Source organism: Salmo salar, chromosome 21 (genome assembly GCF_965601325.2).
Source record: "Salmo salar chromosome 21, fSalSal1, whole genome shotgun sequence".
NCBI classification, from domain to species: domain Eukaryota; kingdom Metazoa; phylum Chordata; class Actinopteri; order Salmoniformes; family Salmonidae; genus Salmo; species Salmo salar.
In genome coordinates, this window is record NC_138311.1 from 43,240,001 (window position 1) to 43,259,954 (window position 19,954).

The 19,954-nt window shown below is 47.5% G+C and overlaps 1 protein-coding gene across 4 annotated transcripts in view; it reads right to left on the bottom strand.

Annotated features, from left to right (window-relative positions):
- LOC106582316 (serine/threonine-protein phosphatase 6 regulatory ankyrin repeat subunit C) overlaps window positions 1-19,954 on the bottom strand; it is an 85,003-nt gene that overhangs the window by 22,774 nt on the left and 42,275 nt on the right. For 3 of the 4 annotated variants that reach the window (XM_014165283.3, XM_014165286.3, XM_014165288.3), the window contains 6 exons: window positions 19,210-19,336; window positions 18,660-18,728; window positions 9,746-9,886; window positions 8,151-8,216; window positions 1,639-1,750; window positions 1,380-1,451 (listed from right to left, as the gene is read on the bottom strand). In XM_014165283.3, the coding sequence (XP_014020758.1) occupies window positions 1,380-1,451; window positions 1,639-1,750; window positions 8,151-8,216; window positions 9,746-9,886; window positions 18,660-18,728; window positions 19,210-19,336 (587 nt within the window). The remainder of the gene's footprint in view (window positions 1-1,379; window positions 1,452-1,638; window positions 1,751-8,150; window positions 8,217-9,745; window positions 9,887-18,659; window positions 18,729-19,209; window positions 19,337-19,954) is intronic. The other variant, XM_014165284.3, reaches the window with a different exon arrangement.

Genomic DNA, 19,954 nt, shown 5'->3' on the forward strand with positions numbered 1-19,954 from the left:
ACTTGCCAAAACTATAGTTTGTTAACAAGAAATTTGTGGAGTGGTTGAAAAACGGGTTTTAATGACTCCAACCTAAGTGTATGTAAACTTCTGACTTCAACTGTATCTTCAGGTCTCTCCAGAGATGTTTGATTGTACTCAAGTCTGGGCTCTGGCTGGGCCACTCAAGGACATTTAGAGACTTGTCCCGAAGCCAATCCTGAGTTGTCATGGCTGTGTGCTTAGGGTCGTTGTCCAGTTGGAAGATGAACCTTCGCCCCAGTCTGAGGTCCTGAGCACTCTGGAGCAGGTTTTCATCAAGGATCTCTTTGTACTTTGCTCCGTTCATCTTTCCCTCGAGTCTTCCAGTTCCTGCCACTAAAAACATGATGCTGCCACCACCATGCTTCACCATAGGGATGGTGCCAGGTTTCTTCCAGATGTGACACTTGGCATTCAGGCTAAAGAGTTCCATCTTGGTGTCATCAGACCAGAGAATCTTGTTTCTCATGGTCTGAGAGTCTTTATGTGCCTTTTGGCAAACTCCAAGTGGGCTGTAATGTGTCTTTTACTGAGGGAGTGGCTTCCGTAAAGGCCTCTACCATAAAGGCCTGATTGGTGGAGTTCTGCAGAGATGGTTGTCCTTCTGGAAGGTACTCCCAAATCTAAAGAGGAACTCAGGAGCTCTGTCAGAGTGACCATTGGGTCCTTGGTCACCTCTCCGACCAAGGCCCTTCTCCCCCGACTGCTCAGTTTGGCTGGGCGGCCAGCTCTAAGAAGAGTCTTGGTGGTTCCAAACCTCTTCTATTTAAGAATGATGGAGGCCACTGTGTTCTTGGGGACCTTCAATGCTGCAGAAACGTGTTGGTACCGTGTTGGTACTGTTTTTGCTTTGTCATTATGGGGCATTGTGTGTAAATTGATGAAGAAAAAAATGTATGTTATCAATTTTAGAATAAGGCTGTAACGAATCAGAATGTGGAAAAAGGGAAGGGGTCTGAATACTTTCCGAATGCACTGTATGTAAATTAGATATTTCTGTATTTCATATTCAATACATTTGCTAAATTTAAAAAAAAACATTTACATTTTGTCATTATGGGGTATTTTGTGTAGATGGGTGAGATTTTTTTGTATTTAATCCATTCTGAATTCAGGCTGTAACACAACAAAATGTGGAATAAGTCAAGGGGTGTGAATACTTTCTGAAGGCACTGTACATGATAACGCTAGCTATCTGTTTTTTCTGACCACGTGCCATGACCATAAAAACTATAGGTTTTTCCTGCTCAGGTCACAAGCTCACCCAATTATAATACATTGCAGTGTATGTGATTATGCATGGCTAGAGTGGATATATAATAATGCATGGCTTGAGTGGATATGTGATAATGACTCACAGCGAGGTGCAGGGGGCTCCTGGCACCCAGAAAGTCTGGGTCCTCCTGGTGACTCTCGTCTCTGTCCAACAGCTAAAACCACAACCACAGATTACATCAAAACAAATCACTTAAATTCCATAAGTGGTATTTGTGAGCTGTGTGTATTTATGGTATCTTGTGAAATTGAAGTTGAAGTTCTACACACAGATGCATTGTTGACTAGCATGTAGCATAGAAAATGTAGCATAAGCGTGTGTATGCGCGTGCATACACTCACCAGCTCCAGGCAGTGTCTGTGGCCATAGGCTGCAGCATAGTGGACAGGACTGTAGCCCTGCTTATCCTTCAGAGAGGCAGTAGCACCACTTTGCAAAAGGAATTCTAGACATCTATTACAAAAACATACAATATCGTCAGGCACAAACACTTCAATATGTTCTTAAAAAATTAAAAGCCTCAGACAGAGAGGATATGAGAGAGAGAATAGACATACCAACATGTTTCAAGCAGACCACCATGGTCCCTGTGCCCAAGAACACAAAGGCAACCTGCCTAAATGACTACAGACCCGTAGCACTCACATCCATAGCCATGAAGTGCTTTGAAAGGTTGGTAATGGCTCACATCAACACCATTATCCCAGAAACCCTAGACCCACTCCAATTTGCATACCGCCCAAACAGATCCACAGATGATGCAATCTCCATTGCACTCCACACTGCCCTTTCCCACCTGGACAAAAAGAACACTTATGTGAGAATGCTATTCATTGACTACAGCTCAGCGTTCAACACCATAGTACCCTCAAAGCTCATCACTAAGCTAAGGATCCTGGGACTAAACACCTCCCTCTGCAACTGGATCCTGGACTTCCTGACGAGCCGCCCCCAGGTGGTGAGGGTAGGTAGCAACACATCTGCCACGCTAATCCTCAACACTGGAGCTCCCCAGGGGTGTGTGCTCAGTCCCCTCCTGTATTCCCTGTTCACCCACGACTGCATGGCCAGGCACGACTCCAACACCATCATTAAGTTTGCAGACGACACAACAGTGGTAGGCCTGATCACCGACAACGACGAGACAGCCTATAGGGAGGAGGTCAGAGACCTGGCCGGGTGGTGCCAGAATAACAACCTATCCCCCAATCGTAACCAAGACTAAGGAGATGATTGTGGACTACAGGAAAAGGAGGACCGAGCATGCCCCCATTCTCATCGACGGGGCTGTAGTGGAGCAGGTTGAGAGCTTCAAGTTCCTTGGTGTCCACATCAACAACAAACTACTATGGTCCAAATACACCAAGACAGTCGTGAAGAGGGCACGACAAAGCCTATTCCCCCTCAGGAAACTAAAAAGATTTTGCACGGGTCCTGAGATCCTCAAACGATTCTACAGCTGCAACATCGAGAGCATCCTGACTGGTTGCATCACTGCCTGGTACGGCAATTGTTCGGCCTCTGACCGCAAGGCACTACAGAGGGTAGTGCGTACGGCCCAGTACATCACTGGGGCTAAGCTGCCTGCCATCCAGGACCTCTACACCAGGCGGTGTCAGAGGAAGGCCCTAAAAATTGTCAAAGAACCCAGCCATAGACTGTTCTCTCTACTACCGCATGGCAAACGGTACCGGAGTGCCAAGTCTAGGACAAAAAGGCTTCTCAACAGTTTTTACCCCCAAGCCATAAGACTCCTGAACAGGTAATCAAATGGCTACCTGGACTATTGTAACAAGCGTCGTTGTAGGTAGACCAAAATGCAGCGGGTATATTTATCATCTTCTTTTTATTAGAAGGGGAAAAAACACTTACAAAACAAAAGACGAAAACAGTCCCATAAGGTGCACAGACTAAACAGGAAACAACCACCCACAAACACAAGTGAAAACACACACAACTAAATATGGCCTCCAATCAGAGATAACAACAAACAGCTGACTCTGATTGGAGGTCATTGACAAAACTAACATAGACATAGAAAAAATAGAAAAACCACATAGAAATAGAAAACAAACCAAAAACCACGAAACACACTAAACAAACACCCCCTGCCACGCCCTGACCAAACTACAATAACAAACAACCCCTTTTACTGGTCAGGACGTGACAGTACCCCGCCCCCCCCCCCAAAGGTGCAGACCCCGGATGTACCGAAAGACGAAAACCCCCACAAAAATAATAAGGGAGGGTGGCCACCGTCACCGACGGCTCCCGTGCTACACCCCCCCTAAACCTCCAACTACGGAGGTGGCTCAGGCTCCGGCCTTAGTCCCCATTCTAATCTGCCCACCCCCGCTGAAGGCTCAGGGCTGTAGACCACTGCTGAAGGCTCTGAGCTGAGGTGCGTCGCTGGAGACCTCGGGCTGAGGAGCGTCTCCGCAGGCTCCGGACTGTGGGCCGTCTCCGCAGGCTCCGGACTGTGGGCCGTCTCCGCTGGCTCCGGACTGTGGGCCGTCTCCGCAGGCTCTGGACTGTGGGCCGTCTCCGCCGTCTCCGGACTGTGGGCCGTCTCCGCCGTCTCCGGACTGTAGGACGTCGCCGGAAGCACTGGACGGGGCACTGTCGCCGGAAGCTCTGCACGCGGCACTGTCGCCGGAAGCTCTGGACACGGCACTGTCGCCGGAAGCTCTGGACACGGCACTGTCGCCGGAAGCTCTGGACGGGGCACTGTCGCCGGAAGCTCTGGACGGGGAACTGTCGCCGGAAGCTCTGGACGGGGAACTGTCGCCGGAAGCTCTGGACGGGGACTGCGCACTGAAGGCCTGATGCGTGGGGCTGGCTTTGGAGGCGCCAGACTAGTGACACGCACCTCAGGGCTAGTGCGAGGAGCAGGAACAGGACGTACTGGACTGGGCAGGTGCATTAAAGGCCTGATGCGTGGGGCTGGCTTTGGAGGCGCCACACTATGGACACACACCTCAGGGCTAGTGCGAGGAGCAGGAACAGGACGTACTGGACTGGGCAGGCGCACTATAGGCCTGATGCTTGGGGCTGGTTTTGGAGGCGCCAGCCTAGTAACACGCACTTCAAGGCTAGTGCGAGGAGCAGGAACAGGATACACTGGGCTATGAACCCTCACCGGCGGTCTGATGCTTGCAACTTGCATCACCGGTCCTGGCTCGATGCTGGCTCTAACATGACACCTGTGAGGAGCTTTCACCAAGCGCACTGGACTGTAGCTGCGCACTGGCGATACCGTGCCTATCTCTGCATAACATGGTGCTTGCTTGATCCGTCGCTCCCCATAATAAACACAGGTGCCCCTTCGTGCCCTTTCCGCCAGTACCTCTCTCCGGAATCTCGCATCAAGCTCCTCGCTTGATTCCTGGACTGGCTCCCCACGGTAAGCACGGGGAGTTGGCTCAGGGCTCACCCCTGGCCTAGCCAAACTACCCGTGTGCCCCCCCCCCAAAAAAACATTTTTGGGGCTGCCTCCTCTCCTCCTGAAATGGAGGATATAATGCCTCATACCTCCGTCGTTCTGCCTTAGCTGCCTCCAGCTCCTCCTTCGGACGCTTGTACTCCCCAGCCTGGTGCCATGGTCCTTTACCATCTAATATCTCCTCCCATGTCCACGACTCCAAATAGCTTTCCTGCTGCTCCTTCCTCCGCTGCTTGGTCCTTCTTTGGTGGGTGGTTCTGTAACAAGCGTCGTTGTAGGCAGACCAAAATGCAGCGGGTATATTTATCATCTTCTTTTTATTAGAAGGAAAAAAAACACTTACACAAAACAAACGACGAAAACAGTCCCGTAAGGTGCACAGACTAAACAGGAAACAACCACCCACAAACACAAGTGAAAACACACACAACTAAATATGGCCTCCAATCAGAGATAACAACAAACAGCTGACTCTGATTGGAAGTCATTGACAAAACTAACAGACATAGAAAAACTAGAAAAACCACATAGAAATAGAAAACATAGAACATAAACCAAAAACCCCGAAACACACTGAACAAACACCCCTGCCACACCCTGACCAAACTACAATAACAAACAACCCCTTTTACTGGTCAGGACGTGACACTATTTGCATTGTGTGCCCCCCCCCCAACCCCTCTTTTTACGCTGCTGCTACTCTCTGTTTATCATATATGCATAGTCATTTTAACTATACATTCATGTACATACTACCTCAATTGGGCCAACCAACCAGTGCTTCCGCACATTGGCTAACCGGGCTATCTGCATTGTGTCCCACCCACTCAACACCCGCCAACCCCTCTTTTTACGCTACTGCTACTCTCTCTTCATTATATATGCATAGTCACTTTAACCATATCTACATGTACATACTACCTCAATCAGCCTGACTAACCGGTGTCTGTATGTACCCTCGCTACTTTTATAGCCTCACTACTGTATATAGCCTGTCTTTTTACTGTTGTTTTATTTCTTTACCTACCCATTGTTCACCTAATACCTTTTTTGCACTATTGGTTAGAGCCTGTAAGTAAGCATTTCACTGTAAGGTCTACACCTGTTGTATTCGGCGCACGTGACAAATAAACTTTGATTTGATTTGACATACGCAATGGTTATTCCAACAAGATGAGCAAGAGAGACAATGACAGAAGATATTGTCTGTCTGAACTGGTCTGTATGCACAGAGTAGAGAGAGAAAGAAAGAGAGAAAGAAGAGGGACTTTCTCAAACAGTCAGAAGCATAGGCACGGCTTGCACTGAGCCATAATCTGCTGACTGACTACCTGTATGCCCAGATAGAGGCAGTAATACTGTCACAATATCCTTCGTTGTGTTGCAGGGAAGACCAAAATGCAGCGGAGTTGTGGATACTGATATTTTAATTAACAAAAAAAAGAGTAAAGCATCCACTTGACAAAACAATAAATGATACCCACAACACTAAACAGTTTTGCAGGCTCACCAACGCAGTGCAAAAACAACTACCCACCAAACCAAGTGACAAACATACTCCTACATATATGACTCCCAATCAGGAACAACGATCCCCAGCTGTTCCTGATCAGGAGTCACAAGACCAACACAGAACAATCACACACACAAGACTGCCACGTCCTGACCCCAAAACGACTACAACAGCTCCATCTGCTGGTCAGGACGTGACAGTACCCCCCCCTCAAGGTGCAGACCCCGGAATGCACCTAACAACAAAAAAAACACCAACAAACAAAATCCCCAACAAAACCCATAAACAATAACCCCTAAACAATAAGGGAGGGAAGGGAGGGTGGCTGCCGTCAACGACGGCACTGTGCTACACCCTCCCTCCCCAACCCACCTATCCTAGAGGTGGCGCAGGTGCAGGACGTGGACCTTGCTCCACCCTCGGCGTCGCCCACTTCGGTGGCGCCGATAGCTGCGCCAGGCAGACGGACCCCTCGGGCTGGGCCGGAGGACAGGAGGGCCCCTCGGGCTGGGCCGGGGGGCAGGAGGGCCCCTCGGGCTGGGCCGGAGGGCAGGAGGGCCCCTCGGGCTGGGCCGGAGCGCAGTCTGGCCACTCCGGCAGTTCAGCGCAGTCTGGCAGTTCAGCGCAGTCTGGCCACTCCGGCAGTTCAGCGCAGTCTGGCAGCTCCGGCGACTGTTGACTGGCGGGCAGCTCCGGCGACTGTTGACTGGCGGGCAGCTCCGGCGACTGTTGACTGGCGGGCAGCTCCGGCGACTGTTGACTGGCGGTCAGCTCCGGCGACTGTTGACTGGCGGTCAGCTCCGGCGACTGTTGACTGGCGGTCAGCTCCGGCGACTGTTGACTGGCGGTCAGCTCCGGCGACTGTTGACTGGCGGTCAGCTCCGGCGACTGTTGACTGGCGGTCAGCTCCGGCGACTGTTGACTGGCGGTCAGCTCTGGCGACTGTTGACTGGCGAGGCTGGGCTGACGCACTAGACTCCTGATGCGTGGGGCTGGTACTGGACGTGCCAGCCTGGAGACACGCACCTCCATGCTAGTGCGTCTAGCGGGAAACACCGGACCGAAAGGGCGCACTGGCGGTCTTGAGCGCAGGGTTGGCATCACCCCTTCCGGCTCGATGCCTACTTCGCCCTGGCACATGCGGGGCGCTGGTACCTTGCCTACCGGCCTGAAAATCCCAGGCCTCACCACAGCCCCAACCCCAAAGCACGGGACCTGTCCAGTCTGCCCTACAAGGGTACGGGGAGCTGGCCTGGGGCTGTAATCTCGCCCCGCCAAATAGCCCTTGTGCCCCCCACAAAAAAAATTATTGGGGCTGCCTCTCGGGTTCTACCTGCCTCCCAGGCAGGTTGTCACAGTGGACCTGCAACTGCTCCCATGTCCAGTCAATCCTCTCCGTCAACACCTCCAGCGACCAGGAATCCATCACCTCCCGAGCGCGCTGCTTCCAACATTCCTCCCTCACTTGCCTCTGTCCTCTTCTCCGCTGCTTGGTCCTTTGGTGGTGGGTAGTTCTGTCACAATATCCTTCGTTGTGTTGCAGGGAAGACCAAAATGCAGCGGAGTTGTGGATACTCATATTTTAATTAACAAAAAAAGAGTAAAGCATCCACTTGACAAAACAATAAATGATACCCACAACACTAAACCGTTTTGCAGGCTCACCAACACAGTGCAAAAACAACTACCCACCAAACCAAGTGACAAACATACTCCTACATATATGACTCCCAATCAGGAACAACGATCCCCAGCTGTTCCTGATCAGGAGTCACAAGACCAACACAGAACAATCACACACACAAGACTGCCACGTCCTGACCCCAAAACTACTACAACAGCTCCATCTGCTGGTCAGGACGTGACAAATACTCCTAGAAATAAAAGCGTATACTCACAGTGCAGCCTCCTTCTCCTTCTCCGCCTGCACCCCTTCACTCTCTGGCTCCAGAGCCTGACGTCGCCTACACAACACAAGACACACAACAGAGAACGATTAAGACATCCTCAATGGGGGCCCCAGGGAAACCCTCCCCAAACCCTTTCCATCTGATTATTCAGGGGGGTATTCAGGGTCATCTAGCATCTCCAGCAGTGCTTCTCTGAATTTCCTGGAATGGAACCAATCAGGGGTGTGAACACAGTCTGCTGCCGAACATCTAGACACCTATTCACCCGGCACCTCAGAATTACCTCAGGTATCTCTGAATTTGCATCATATAATAGCACTCACAGCTTTCCAAGAAAACACAACATTTTGACAGTTATGGTCAGTTTACATATATTTTAGAAGCTATTTATACAGAAAATGTGTATAAAACCCATATTAACTGTATTTATAATTATGTGACAATATTTTAGATCAGGTCATCTATAAGTCTTTGTTAGGTAAAGCTCCTCCTTATCTCAGCTCATTGGTCACCATAGCAACACCCACCCGTAGCACGCGCTCCAGCAGGTATATTTCACTGGTCATCCCCAAAGCCAACACCTGCTTTGGCTGCCTTTCTTTACAGTTCTCTGCTGCCAATGACTGGAAGGAATTGCAAAAATCACTGAAGTTGGAGACTTCTATCTCCCTCACTAACTTTAAGCGTCAGCTGTCAGAGCAGTTTACCGATCGCTGCAGCTGTACAGCCCATCTGTAAATAGCCCATCCAACCAACTACCTACTTCATCTCCATATTTGTTTTAGTTTTTCTTCTCTTTTGCACACCAGTATTTCTACTTGCACATCCTCATCTGCATATATCACTCCAGTGTAAATTGATAAACGGTAATTACTTCGCCACTATTGGCCTATTTATTGCCTTACCTCCTTACTTCATTTGCACACACTGTATACAGATTTGACTATTGTGTTATTGACTGTACGTTTGTTTATCTCATGGGTAACTCTGTGTTGTTGTTTTTGTCGCACTGCTTTGCTTTATCTTGGCCAGGTCACAGTTGTAAATGAGAACTTGTTCTCTACTGGACAACCTGGTTAAATAAAGGTTAAATAAAATAAATAAATAAATAAATTCCATTAGACTGGTTTGGATTTCTCCCTGACCAATATGGCTGCCAATTTCAAACGATTCTGGAAAGTTGAAGGTTGTAGGGACATAGCCCCTCTAACAATTTAACAGGATCTCTATGGTCACCACCAAACACCACACAGCTAGTTTTACTTGGCCTCAGTGGCCTGACTGTTCGTTAGTCTTTTGCTTACATATTATAGTTAGCAGCATATAGGAACCAGCTCAATATTGTGGTCTTTAACCTCTGACCGATAACTGAATTTACATGAGTTTATTATATATCAAACTGTAACATGAGTCACAGGTCCTAATGGTATCATCAATGTATGGTCACTATGGAACGAATCCTAACTTCCATTTAAGTAAGATTTTCACTTAGTCTACCATTTACATCAATGCATGACTATATCGGAATTGAAATCTTAAGTGGAAGTTAGGATTCGTCCCTAAGTCTGATCAGTGAAGCTCACCTTCTGTCCAGGTCGGAGGCTGCAGCATAGTGCAGAGCAGAGCGCCCCCACTGGTCAGTGGCATTAATGCAGGTCCCACACGACACCAGGGTCTCCAGGCACTGGTAGTGCCGACTGGCTGCAGCATAGTGGAGAGAGGTCCTGGAGAGGGAGAGACACACAGAGAGACAAACACACACAGAAGGACAGTGTTATACGCTAGCACATTGAGTTGAGTCACACACACTTAATGGAGTCCAAAAAAATGAAGACTGTTTGACAGCTGTTTGACAGCCATCAGACTGTTAAACAGCTTCTATCCCCAGGCCATCAGACTGTTAAACAGCTTCTATCCCCAGGCCATCAGACTGTTAGACAGCTTCTATCCCCAGGCCATCAGACTGTTAAACAGCTTCTATCCCCAGGCCATCAGACTGTTAAACAGCTTCTATCCCCAGGCCATCAGACTGTTTGACAGCTTCTATCACCATCAGACTGTTAAACAGCTTCTATCTCCAGGCCATCAGACTGTTAAACAGCTTCTATCTCCAGGCCATCAGACTGTTAGACAGCTTCTATCTCCAGGCCATCAGACTGTTTGACAGCTTCTATCACCAGACCATCAGACTGTTAAACAGCTTCTATCTCCAGGCCATCAGACTGTTAAACAGCTTCTATCTCCAGGCCATCAGACTGTTAAACAGCTTCTATCACCATCAGACTGTTAAACAGCTTCTATCTCCAGGCCATCAGACTGTTAAACAGCTTCTATCTCCAGGCCATCAGACTGTTAGACAGCTTCTATCTCCAGGCCATCAGACTGTTTGACAGCTTCTATCACCAGACCATCAGACTGTTAAACAGCTTCTATCTCCAGGCCATCAGACTGTTAAACAGCTTCTATCTCCAGGCCATCAGACTGTTAAACAGCTTCTATCACCATCAGACTGTTAAACAGCTTCTATCTCCAGGCCATCAGACTGTTAAACAGCTTCTATTCCCAGGCCATCAGACTGTTAAACAGCTTCTATCCCCAGGCCATCAGACTGTTAAACAGCTTCTATCCCCAGGCCATCAGACTGTTAAACAGCTTCTATCCCCAGGCCATCAGACTGTTAAACAGCTTCTATCCCCAGACCATCAGACTGTTAAACAGCTTCTATCCCCAGGCCATCAGACTGTTAAACAGCTTCTATCTCCAGACCATCAGACTGTTAAACAGCTTCTATCCCCAGGCCATCAGACTGTTAAACAGCTTCTATCCCCAGGCCATCAGACTGTTAAACAGCTTCTATCCCCAGGCCATCAGACTGTTAAACAGCTTCTATCCCCAGGCCATCAGACTGTTTGACAGCTTCTATCACCATCAGACTGTTAGACAGCTTCTATCTCCAGGCCATCAGACTGTTTGACAGCTTCTATCCCCAGGCCATAAGACTGTTAAACAGCTTCTATCTCCAGGCCATCAGACTGTTAAACAGCTTCTATCTCCAGGCCATCAGACTGTTAAACAGCTTCTATCTCCAGACCATCAGACTGTTAAACAGCTTCTATCCCCAGGCCATCAGACTGTTAAACAGCTTCTATCCCCAGGCCATCAGACTGTTAAACAGCTTCTATCTCCAGGCCATCAGACTGTTAAACAGCTTCTATCCCCAGGCCATCAGACTGTTTGACAGCTTCTATCACCATCAGACTGTTAAACAGCTTCTATCCCCAGGCCATCAGACTGTTAAACAGCTTCTATCTCCAGGCCATCAGACTGTTAAACAGCTTCTATCCCCAGGCCATCAGACTGTTAAACAGCTTCTATCCCCAGGCCATCAGACTGTTAAACAGCTTCTATCTCCAGACCATCAAACTGTTAAACAGCTTCTATCCCCAGACCATCAGACTGTTAAACAGCTTCTATCACCAGGCCATCAGACTGTTAAACAGCTTCTATCCCCAGGGCATCAGACTGTTAAACAGCTTCTATCCCCAGGCCATTAGACTGTTAAACAGCTTCTATCCCCAGGCCATCAGACTGTTAAACAGCTTCTATCCCCAGGCCATCAGACTGTTAAACAACTTCTATCCCCAGACCATCAGACTGTTAAACAGCTTCTATCCCCAGGCCATCAGACTGTTTGACAGCTTCTATCACCATCAGACTGTTAAACAGCTTCTATCTCCAGGCCATCAGACTGTTAAACAGCTTCTATCTCCAGGCCATCAGACTGTTTGACAGCTTCTATCTCCAGGCCATCAGACTGTTAAACAGCTTCTATCTCCAGGCCATCAGACTGTTAAACAGCTTCTATCTCCAGGCCATAAGACTGTTAAACAGCTTCTATCCCCAGGCCATCAGACTGTTAAACAGCTTCTATCTCCAGGCCATAAGACTGTTAAACAGCTTCTATCCCCAGGCCATAACACTGTTAAACAGCTTCTATCCCCAGACCATCAGACTGTTAAACAGCTTCTATCACCATCAGACTGTTAAACAGCTTCTATCACCATCAGACTGTTAAACAGCTTCTATCACCATCAGACTGTTAAACAGCTTCTATCTCCAGGCCATCAGACTGTTTGACAGCTTCTATCTCCAGACCATCAGACTGTTAAACAGCTTCTATCTCCAGGCCATCAGACTGTTTGACAGCTTCTATCCCCAGACCATCAGACTGTTAAACAGCTTCTATCCCCAGGCCATCAGACTGTTAAACAGCTTCTATCTCCAGACCATCAGACTGTTAAACAGCTTCTATCTCCAGGCCATCAGACTGTTGAACAGCTTCTATCACCAGGCCATCAGACTGTTTGACAGCTTCTATCACCAGGCCATAAGACTGTTAAACAGCTTCTATCTCCAGACCATCAGACTGTTAAACAGCTTCTATCCCCAGGCCATCAGACTGTTAAACAGCTTCTATCCCCAGACCATCAGACTGTTAAACAGCTTCTATCCCCAGGCCATCAGACTGTTAAACAGCTTCTATCTCCAGGCCATCAGACTGTTTGACAGCTTCTATCACCATCAGACTGTTAAACAGCTTCTATCCCCAGGCCATCAGACTGTTAAACAGCTTCTATCTCCAGACCATCAGACTGTTAAACAGCTTCTATCCCCAGGCCATCAGACTGTTTGACAGCTTCTATCCCCAGGCCATCAGACTGTTAAACAGCTTCTATCCCCAGGCCATCAGACTGTTAAACAGCTTCTATCTCCAGACCATCAGACTGTTAAACAGCTTCTATCTCCAGGCCATCAGACTGTTAAACAGCTTCTATCCCCAGGCCATCAGACTGTTAAACAGCTTCTATCCCCAGGCCATAAGACTGTTAAACAGCTTCTATCTCCAGGCCATCAGACTGTTAAACAGCTTCTATCCCCAGGCCATAAGACTGTTAAACAGCTTCTATCTCCAGGCCATCAGACTGTTAAACAGCTTCTATCTCCAGGCCATCAGACTGTTAAACAGCTTCTATCTCCAGGCCATCAGACTGTTAAACAGCTTCTATCCCCAGGCCATCAGACTGTTAAACAGCTTCTATCTCCAGACCATCAGACTGTTAAACAGCTTCTATCCCCAGGCCATCAGACTGTTAAACAGCTTCTATTACCAGACCATCAGACTGTTTCACAGCTTCTATCCCCAGGCCATCAGACTGTTAAACAGCTTCTATCTCCAGGCCATCAGACTGTTAAACAGCTTCTATCACCATCAGACTGTTTGACAGCTTCTATCACCATCAGACTGTTAAACAGCTTCTATCCCCAGGCCATCAGACTGTTTGACAGCTTCTATCCCCAGGCCATAAGACTGTTAAACAGCTTCTATCTCCAGGCCATCAGACTGTTAAACAGCTTCTATCTCCAGGCCATCAGACTGTTTGACAGCTTCTATCTCCAGGCCATCAGACTGTTAAACAGCTTCTATCTCCAGGCCATCAGACTGTTAAACAGCTTCTATCTCCAGGCCATCAGACTGTTAGACAGCTTCTATCACCAGACCATCAGACTGTTAAACAGCTTCTATCTCCAGACCATCAGACTGTTAAACAGCTTCTATCCCCAGGCCATCAGACTGTTAAACAGCTTCTATCCCCAGGCCATCAGACTGTTAAACAGCTTCTATCTCCAGGCCATCAGACTGTTAAACAGCTTCTATCGCCAGGCCATCAGAATGTTAAACAGCTTCTATCCCCAGGCCATCGGACTGTTAAACAGCTTCTATTCCCAGGCCATCAGACTGTTAAACAGCTTCTATCTCCAGGCCATCAGACTGTTAAACAGCTTCTATCCCCAGGCCATCAGACTGTTAAACAGCTTCTATCTCCAGACCATCAGACTGTTAAACAGATTCTATCCCCAGACCATCAGACTGTTAAACAGCTTCTATCACCAGGCCATCAAACTGTTAAACAGCTTCTATCCCCAGGCCATCAGACTGTTAAACAGCTTCTATCTCCAGACCATCAGACTGTTAAACAGCTTCTATCCCCAGGCCATCAGACTGTTAAACAGCTTCTATTACCAGACCATCAGACTGTTTGACAGCTTCTATCCCCAGGCCATCAGACTGTTAAACAGCTTCTATCCCCAGGCCATCAGACTGTTAAACAGCTTCTATCTCCAGGCCATCAGACTGTTAAACAGCTTCTATCTCCAGGCCATCAGACTGTTAAACAGCTTCTATCTCCAGGCCATCAGACTGTTAAACAGCTTCTATCCCCAGGCCATCAGACTGTTAAACAGCTTCTATCCCCAGGCCATCAGACTGTTAAACAGCTTCTATCCCCAGGCCATCAGACTGTTAAACAGCTTCTATCCCCAGGCCATCAGACTGTTAAACAGCTTCTATCCCCAGGCCATCAGACTGTTAAACAGCTTCTATCTCCAGGCCATCAGACTGTTAAACAGCTTCTATCCCCAGACCATCAGACTGTTAAACAGCTTCTATCTCCAGGCCATCAGACTGTTAAACAGCTTCTATCCCCAGGCCATCAGACTGTTTGACAGCTTCTATCACCATCAGACTGTTTGACAGCTTCTATCACCAGACCATCAGACTGTTAAACAGCTTCTATCTCCAGACCATCAGACTGTTAAACAGCTTCTATCCCCAGACCATCAGACTGTTAAACAGCTTCTATCACCATCAGACTGTTAAACAGCTTCTATCTCCAGGCCATCAGACTGTTAAACAGCTTCTATTACCAGACCATCAGACTGTTAAACAGCTTCTATCTCCAGACCATCAGACTGTTAAACAGCTTCTATCTCCAGACCATCAGACTGGTAAACAGCTTCTATCTCCAGACCATCAGACTGTTAAACAGCTTCTATCCCCAGGCAATCAGACTGTTAAACAGCTTCTATCTCCAGACCATCAGACTGTTAAACAGCTTCTATCTCCAGGCCATCAGACTGTTAAACAGCTTCTATCTCCAGGCCATCAGACTGGTAAACAGCTTCTATCTCCAGGCCATCAGACTGTTAAACAGCTTCTATCCCCAGGCCATCAGACTGTTAAACAGCTTCTATCTCCAGACCATCAGACTGTTAAACAGCTTCTATCTCCAGGCCATCAGACTGTTAAACAGCTTCTATCCCCAGACCATCAGACTGTTAAACAGCTTCTATCTCCAGGCCATCAGACTGGTAAACAGCTTCTATCTCCAGGCCATCAGACTGTTAAACAGCTTCTATCTCCAGGCCATCAGACTGTTAAACAGCTTCTATCTCCAGACCATCAGACTGTTAAACAGCTTCTATCTCCAGGCCATCAGACTGTTAAACAGCTTCTATCTCCAGGCCATCAGACTGTTAAACAGCTTCTATCTCCAGGCCATCAGACTGGTAAACAGCTTCTATCTCCAGGCCATCAGACTGTTAAACAGCTTCTATCCCCAGGCCATCAGACTGTTAAACAGCTTCTATCCCCAGGCCATCAGACTGTTTGACAGCTTCTATCACCAGACCATCAGACTGTTAAACAGCTTCTATCTCCAGGCCATCAGACTGTTAAACAGCTTCTATCCCCAGACCATCAGACTGTTAAACAGCTTCTATCCCCAGGCCATCAGACTGTTAAACAGCTTCTATCCCCAGGCCATTAGACTGTTTGACAGCTTCTATCACCATCAGACTGTTAAACAGCTTCTATCCCCAGGCCATCAGACTGTTAAACAGCTTCTATCTCCAGACCATCAGACTGTTAAACAGCTTCTATCCCCAGGCCATCAGACTGTTTGACAGCTTCTATCACCATCAGACTGTTAAACAGCTTCTATCTCCAGGCCATCAGACTGTTAAACAGCTTCTATCTCCAGGCCATCAGACTGTTAAACAGCTTCTATCTCCAGGCCATCAGACTGTTAGACAGCTTCTATCTCCAGGCCATCAGACTGTTTGACAGCTTCTATCTCCAGGCCATCAGACTGTTTGACAGCTTCTATCTCCAGGCCATCAGACTGTTTGACAGCTTCTATCTCCAGGCCATCAGACTGTTAAACAGCTTCTATCCCCAGGCCATCAGACTGTTTGACAGCTTCTATCACCATCAGACTGTTAAACAGCTTCTATCTCCAGGCCATCAGACTGTTAAACAGCTTCTATCTCCAGGCCATCAGACTGTTAGACAGCTTCTATCTCCAGGCCATCAGACTGTTTGACAGCTTCTATCTCCAGGCCATCAGACTGTTAAACAGCTTCTATCTCCAGGCCATCAGACTGTTAAACAGCTTCTATCTCCAGGCCATCAGACTGTTTGACAGCTTCTATCTCCATCAGACTGTTAAACAGCTTCTATCTCCAGGCCATCAGACTGTTTGACAGCTTCTATCTCCATCAGACTGTTAAACAGCTTCTATTCCCAGGCCATCAGACTGTTAAACAGCTTCTATTCCCAGGCCATCAGACTGTTAAACAGCTTCTATCCCCAGGCCATCAGACTGTTAAACAGCTTCTATCCCCAGGCCATCAGACTGTTAAACAGCTTCTATCCCCAGGCCATCAGACTGTTTGACAGCTTCTATCACCAGACCATCAGACTGTTAAACAGCTTCTATCTCCAGACCATCAGACTGTTAAACAGCTTCTATCCCCAGGCCATTAGACTGTTTGACAGCTTCTATCACCATCAGACTGTTAAACAGCTTCTATCCCCAGACCATCAGACTGTTAAACAGCTTCTATCCCCAGGCCATCAGACTGTTTGACAGCTTCTATCACCATCAGACTATTAAACAGCTTCTATCTCCAGGCCATCAGACTGTTAAACAGCTTCTATCTCCAGGCCATCAGACTGTTAGACAGCTTCTATCTCCAGGCCATCAGACTGTTAAACAGCTTCTATCTCCAGGCCATCAGACTGTTTGACAGCTTCTATCTCCAGGCCATCAGACTGTTAAACAGCTTCTATCTCCAGGCCATCAGACTGTTAAACAGCTTCTATCTCCAGGCCATCAGACTGTTTGACAGCTTCTATCTCCAGCACGTAAGTACAGTGATAATATTCTATTTTGAGGTCCCTGGCAATTCCCAGCCCTAATATAGAGCCATTGAACACTGGTCACCTCATATTCTGTTTATATACTGTTGTTTACTCACTGTGTATTTACACAGAGTATACAAAACATTAAAGATGCACTATGCAGAAATCGTTCCGCCATTTCCTGGTTCCTATATTCTAATAGTTTGCATAATTTCAGTTTATGTGACAAAACAAGCAAGTATATTTGTGAGAATCATTGTACCATCTAAACCGCTGTGAAATATATTTTCCATAACCAACAGTAATGTATTATCAGCTGTTTGAAGCTGGTGAACAAAACTGAAAGTTAAAAACTGAAAGTTAAAAACTGAAAAAACAAAGATAGGAAAGAGCGCACATAGAACAGATCTACCGCTTCTTAGACTTGCTTTCAATGAGAATGACAGATCTATTACTCCCTTTTCTATATGAATTTGGTTGGGTCGTCCAAAAAGGTACATCCACAGTGATTTGATATTGCAGCTTTAAGAACGCCTGCTCTTTCCATGACATAGACTGACCAGGTGAATCCAGCTGAAAGCTATGATCCCTTATTGAAATCCACTTCAATCAGTGTAGATGAAGGTGAGGAGACAGGTAAAAGAAGTATTTTTAAGCCTTGAGACAATTGAGACATGGATTGTGTATGTGTGTCATTCAGAGGGTGAATGGGTAAGACAACATATTTAAGTGCCTTTGAACAGGGTATGGTAGTAGGTGCCAGGTGCACCGGTTTGTGTCAAGAACTCCAACGCTGCTGGGTTTTTCACACTCAACAGTTTCCCGCGTGTATCAAGAATGGTCCACCACCCAAAGGCATCTAGCGGACTTGACACAACTGTGGGAATCATTGGAGTCAACATGGGCCAGAATCCCTGTGGAACAATTTCGACACCTTGTAGAGTCCATGCCCCAACGAATTGAGGCTGTTCTGAGGGGAAAGGGGGGGTGGGGGGTTGCAACTCAATATTAGTATGATGAAATACTGACATACTGTCTACACACAGCACATATTTATATTCTGCATTCTCACACATGCTCACTAATATATCTACTTTGATTGTTTAGATTTCTTCTATGATTTGTGTATTTGCGAGACATTCTAATGTTCTGTTGGAGCTAGTAACATAAGCATTTCGCTGCACCTGCCATAGCACCTGCTCATCTGTGTACGCGACCAATAAACTTTGATTTGATCAAATGTTGAGTCAGAGTTGAGGGGAAATTGCTCTGGCCACACAAACACACCTACACAGGAACTGGAGAGAGGAACTCCTTGTCTCCTTTTAGTTCCCAGTTAGAACCAGTTTTCAACATCATCTATACACATCACTTCACTGTCCCACTAAGGCCCTGTTCATCTGGCCTTACTTCAGACCTGCCCACCCTTCTACCTGCCCTCTGAGAGAACTCACCTGCCACACTTGTCCCTCCGGTTGTGGTCCCCATCGCTGCTCAGAAGCAACTTCACACACTCCACATTACTGCAGAACGAGACAGGGGGACAGGGAGCACTTTTAGAATCATGACAAATTGGGTTTTGAAGAGTGCAGTGCCAGAAAGAGAAATACACAGACACCAACAGACACCTGATGAAGCCCTTCTGACAGAAATGTTGAAATAAACTACACAGGAGCTTACAAAACAGTGTGTGGGTATTTCTCTTACTTTCATCACACACACACACACACACACACACACACACACACACACACACACACACACACACACACACACACACACACACACACACACACCTACACACACACACACACACACCTACACACACACACACACACACACACACCTACACACACACACCTACACACACACACACACACACCTACACACACACACACACACCTACACACACACACACAGACACACCTACACACACACACACACACACACACACCTACACACACACACACACACACACACACACACACAGAGAGAGAGACTCACCCTCCGGCGGCAGCAGCGTGCAGACAGGTCCTCCCCAGTGCATCAGGGGTGTCGATCTGGAAGCCTGCAGACAAGGCCGAGGACGAGGGGACGTTACTGAGGGAACACATTACGCTATACCTCCTTCCTACAGGGGCCGATGTACGCAGAGGGAGGGAGGCAACAAACAGCCACATAGCAGGGAGGACAGTGAAAGAGAGAGGGAGAGACACAGGGGACGGGGAAGTGGAGAATGAGTCCAGGGGTTACAAGGTGAGGTAAGGTGAGAGACAGGCAGGCTAGAACACATGCTGAGATAGTCGAATATTCTACTTCTATAAGTACTTATACTCTGAAAGCACACAAGAGAGAGGAAGAGGAAAACACTGTAGAGTTAAAGAGTGTTCTATTTGTATCCCATCACGCTGTCACACTTTGGTCCTATGCCTAGAACCGCAGTACGCTGGGTCAAACCATTCCGGTCATTAAAGGGGGAGGATGAGGAGGAGTTAACAACCATGGATACTGAAGGCTATGAATATTGCCCTCAAACCACCCCTCTAATACTGTGGTTCAAGCCGGCTATCTCCTCAGCACAAATAAATCACTCAGTATCAAAGACCTTCCTTTGTTGCTTTCCTACAGTAGAGGCCTCAAATCCCTCACAGAGCTCAGTGCCCCCCGGCCCTATGGGTCTGACCACACAGTCAAGTGAAACTACGCGGCTCCTATCAAACAGAGCATGAGACTTCCAGACTGGAGCCAA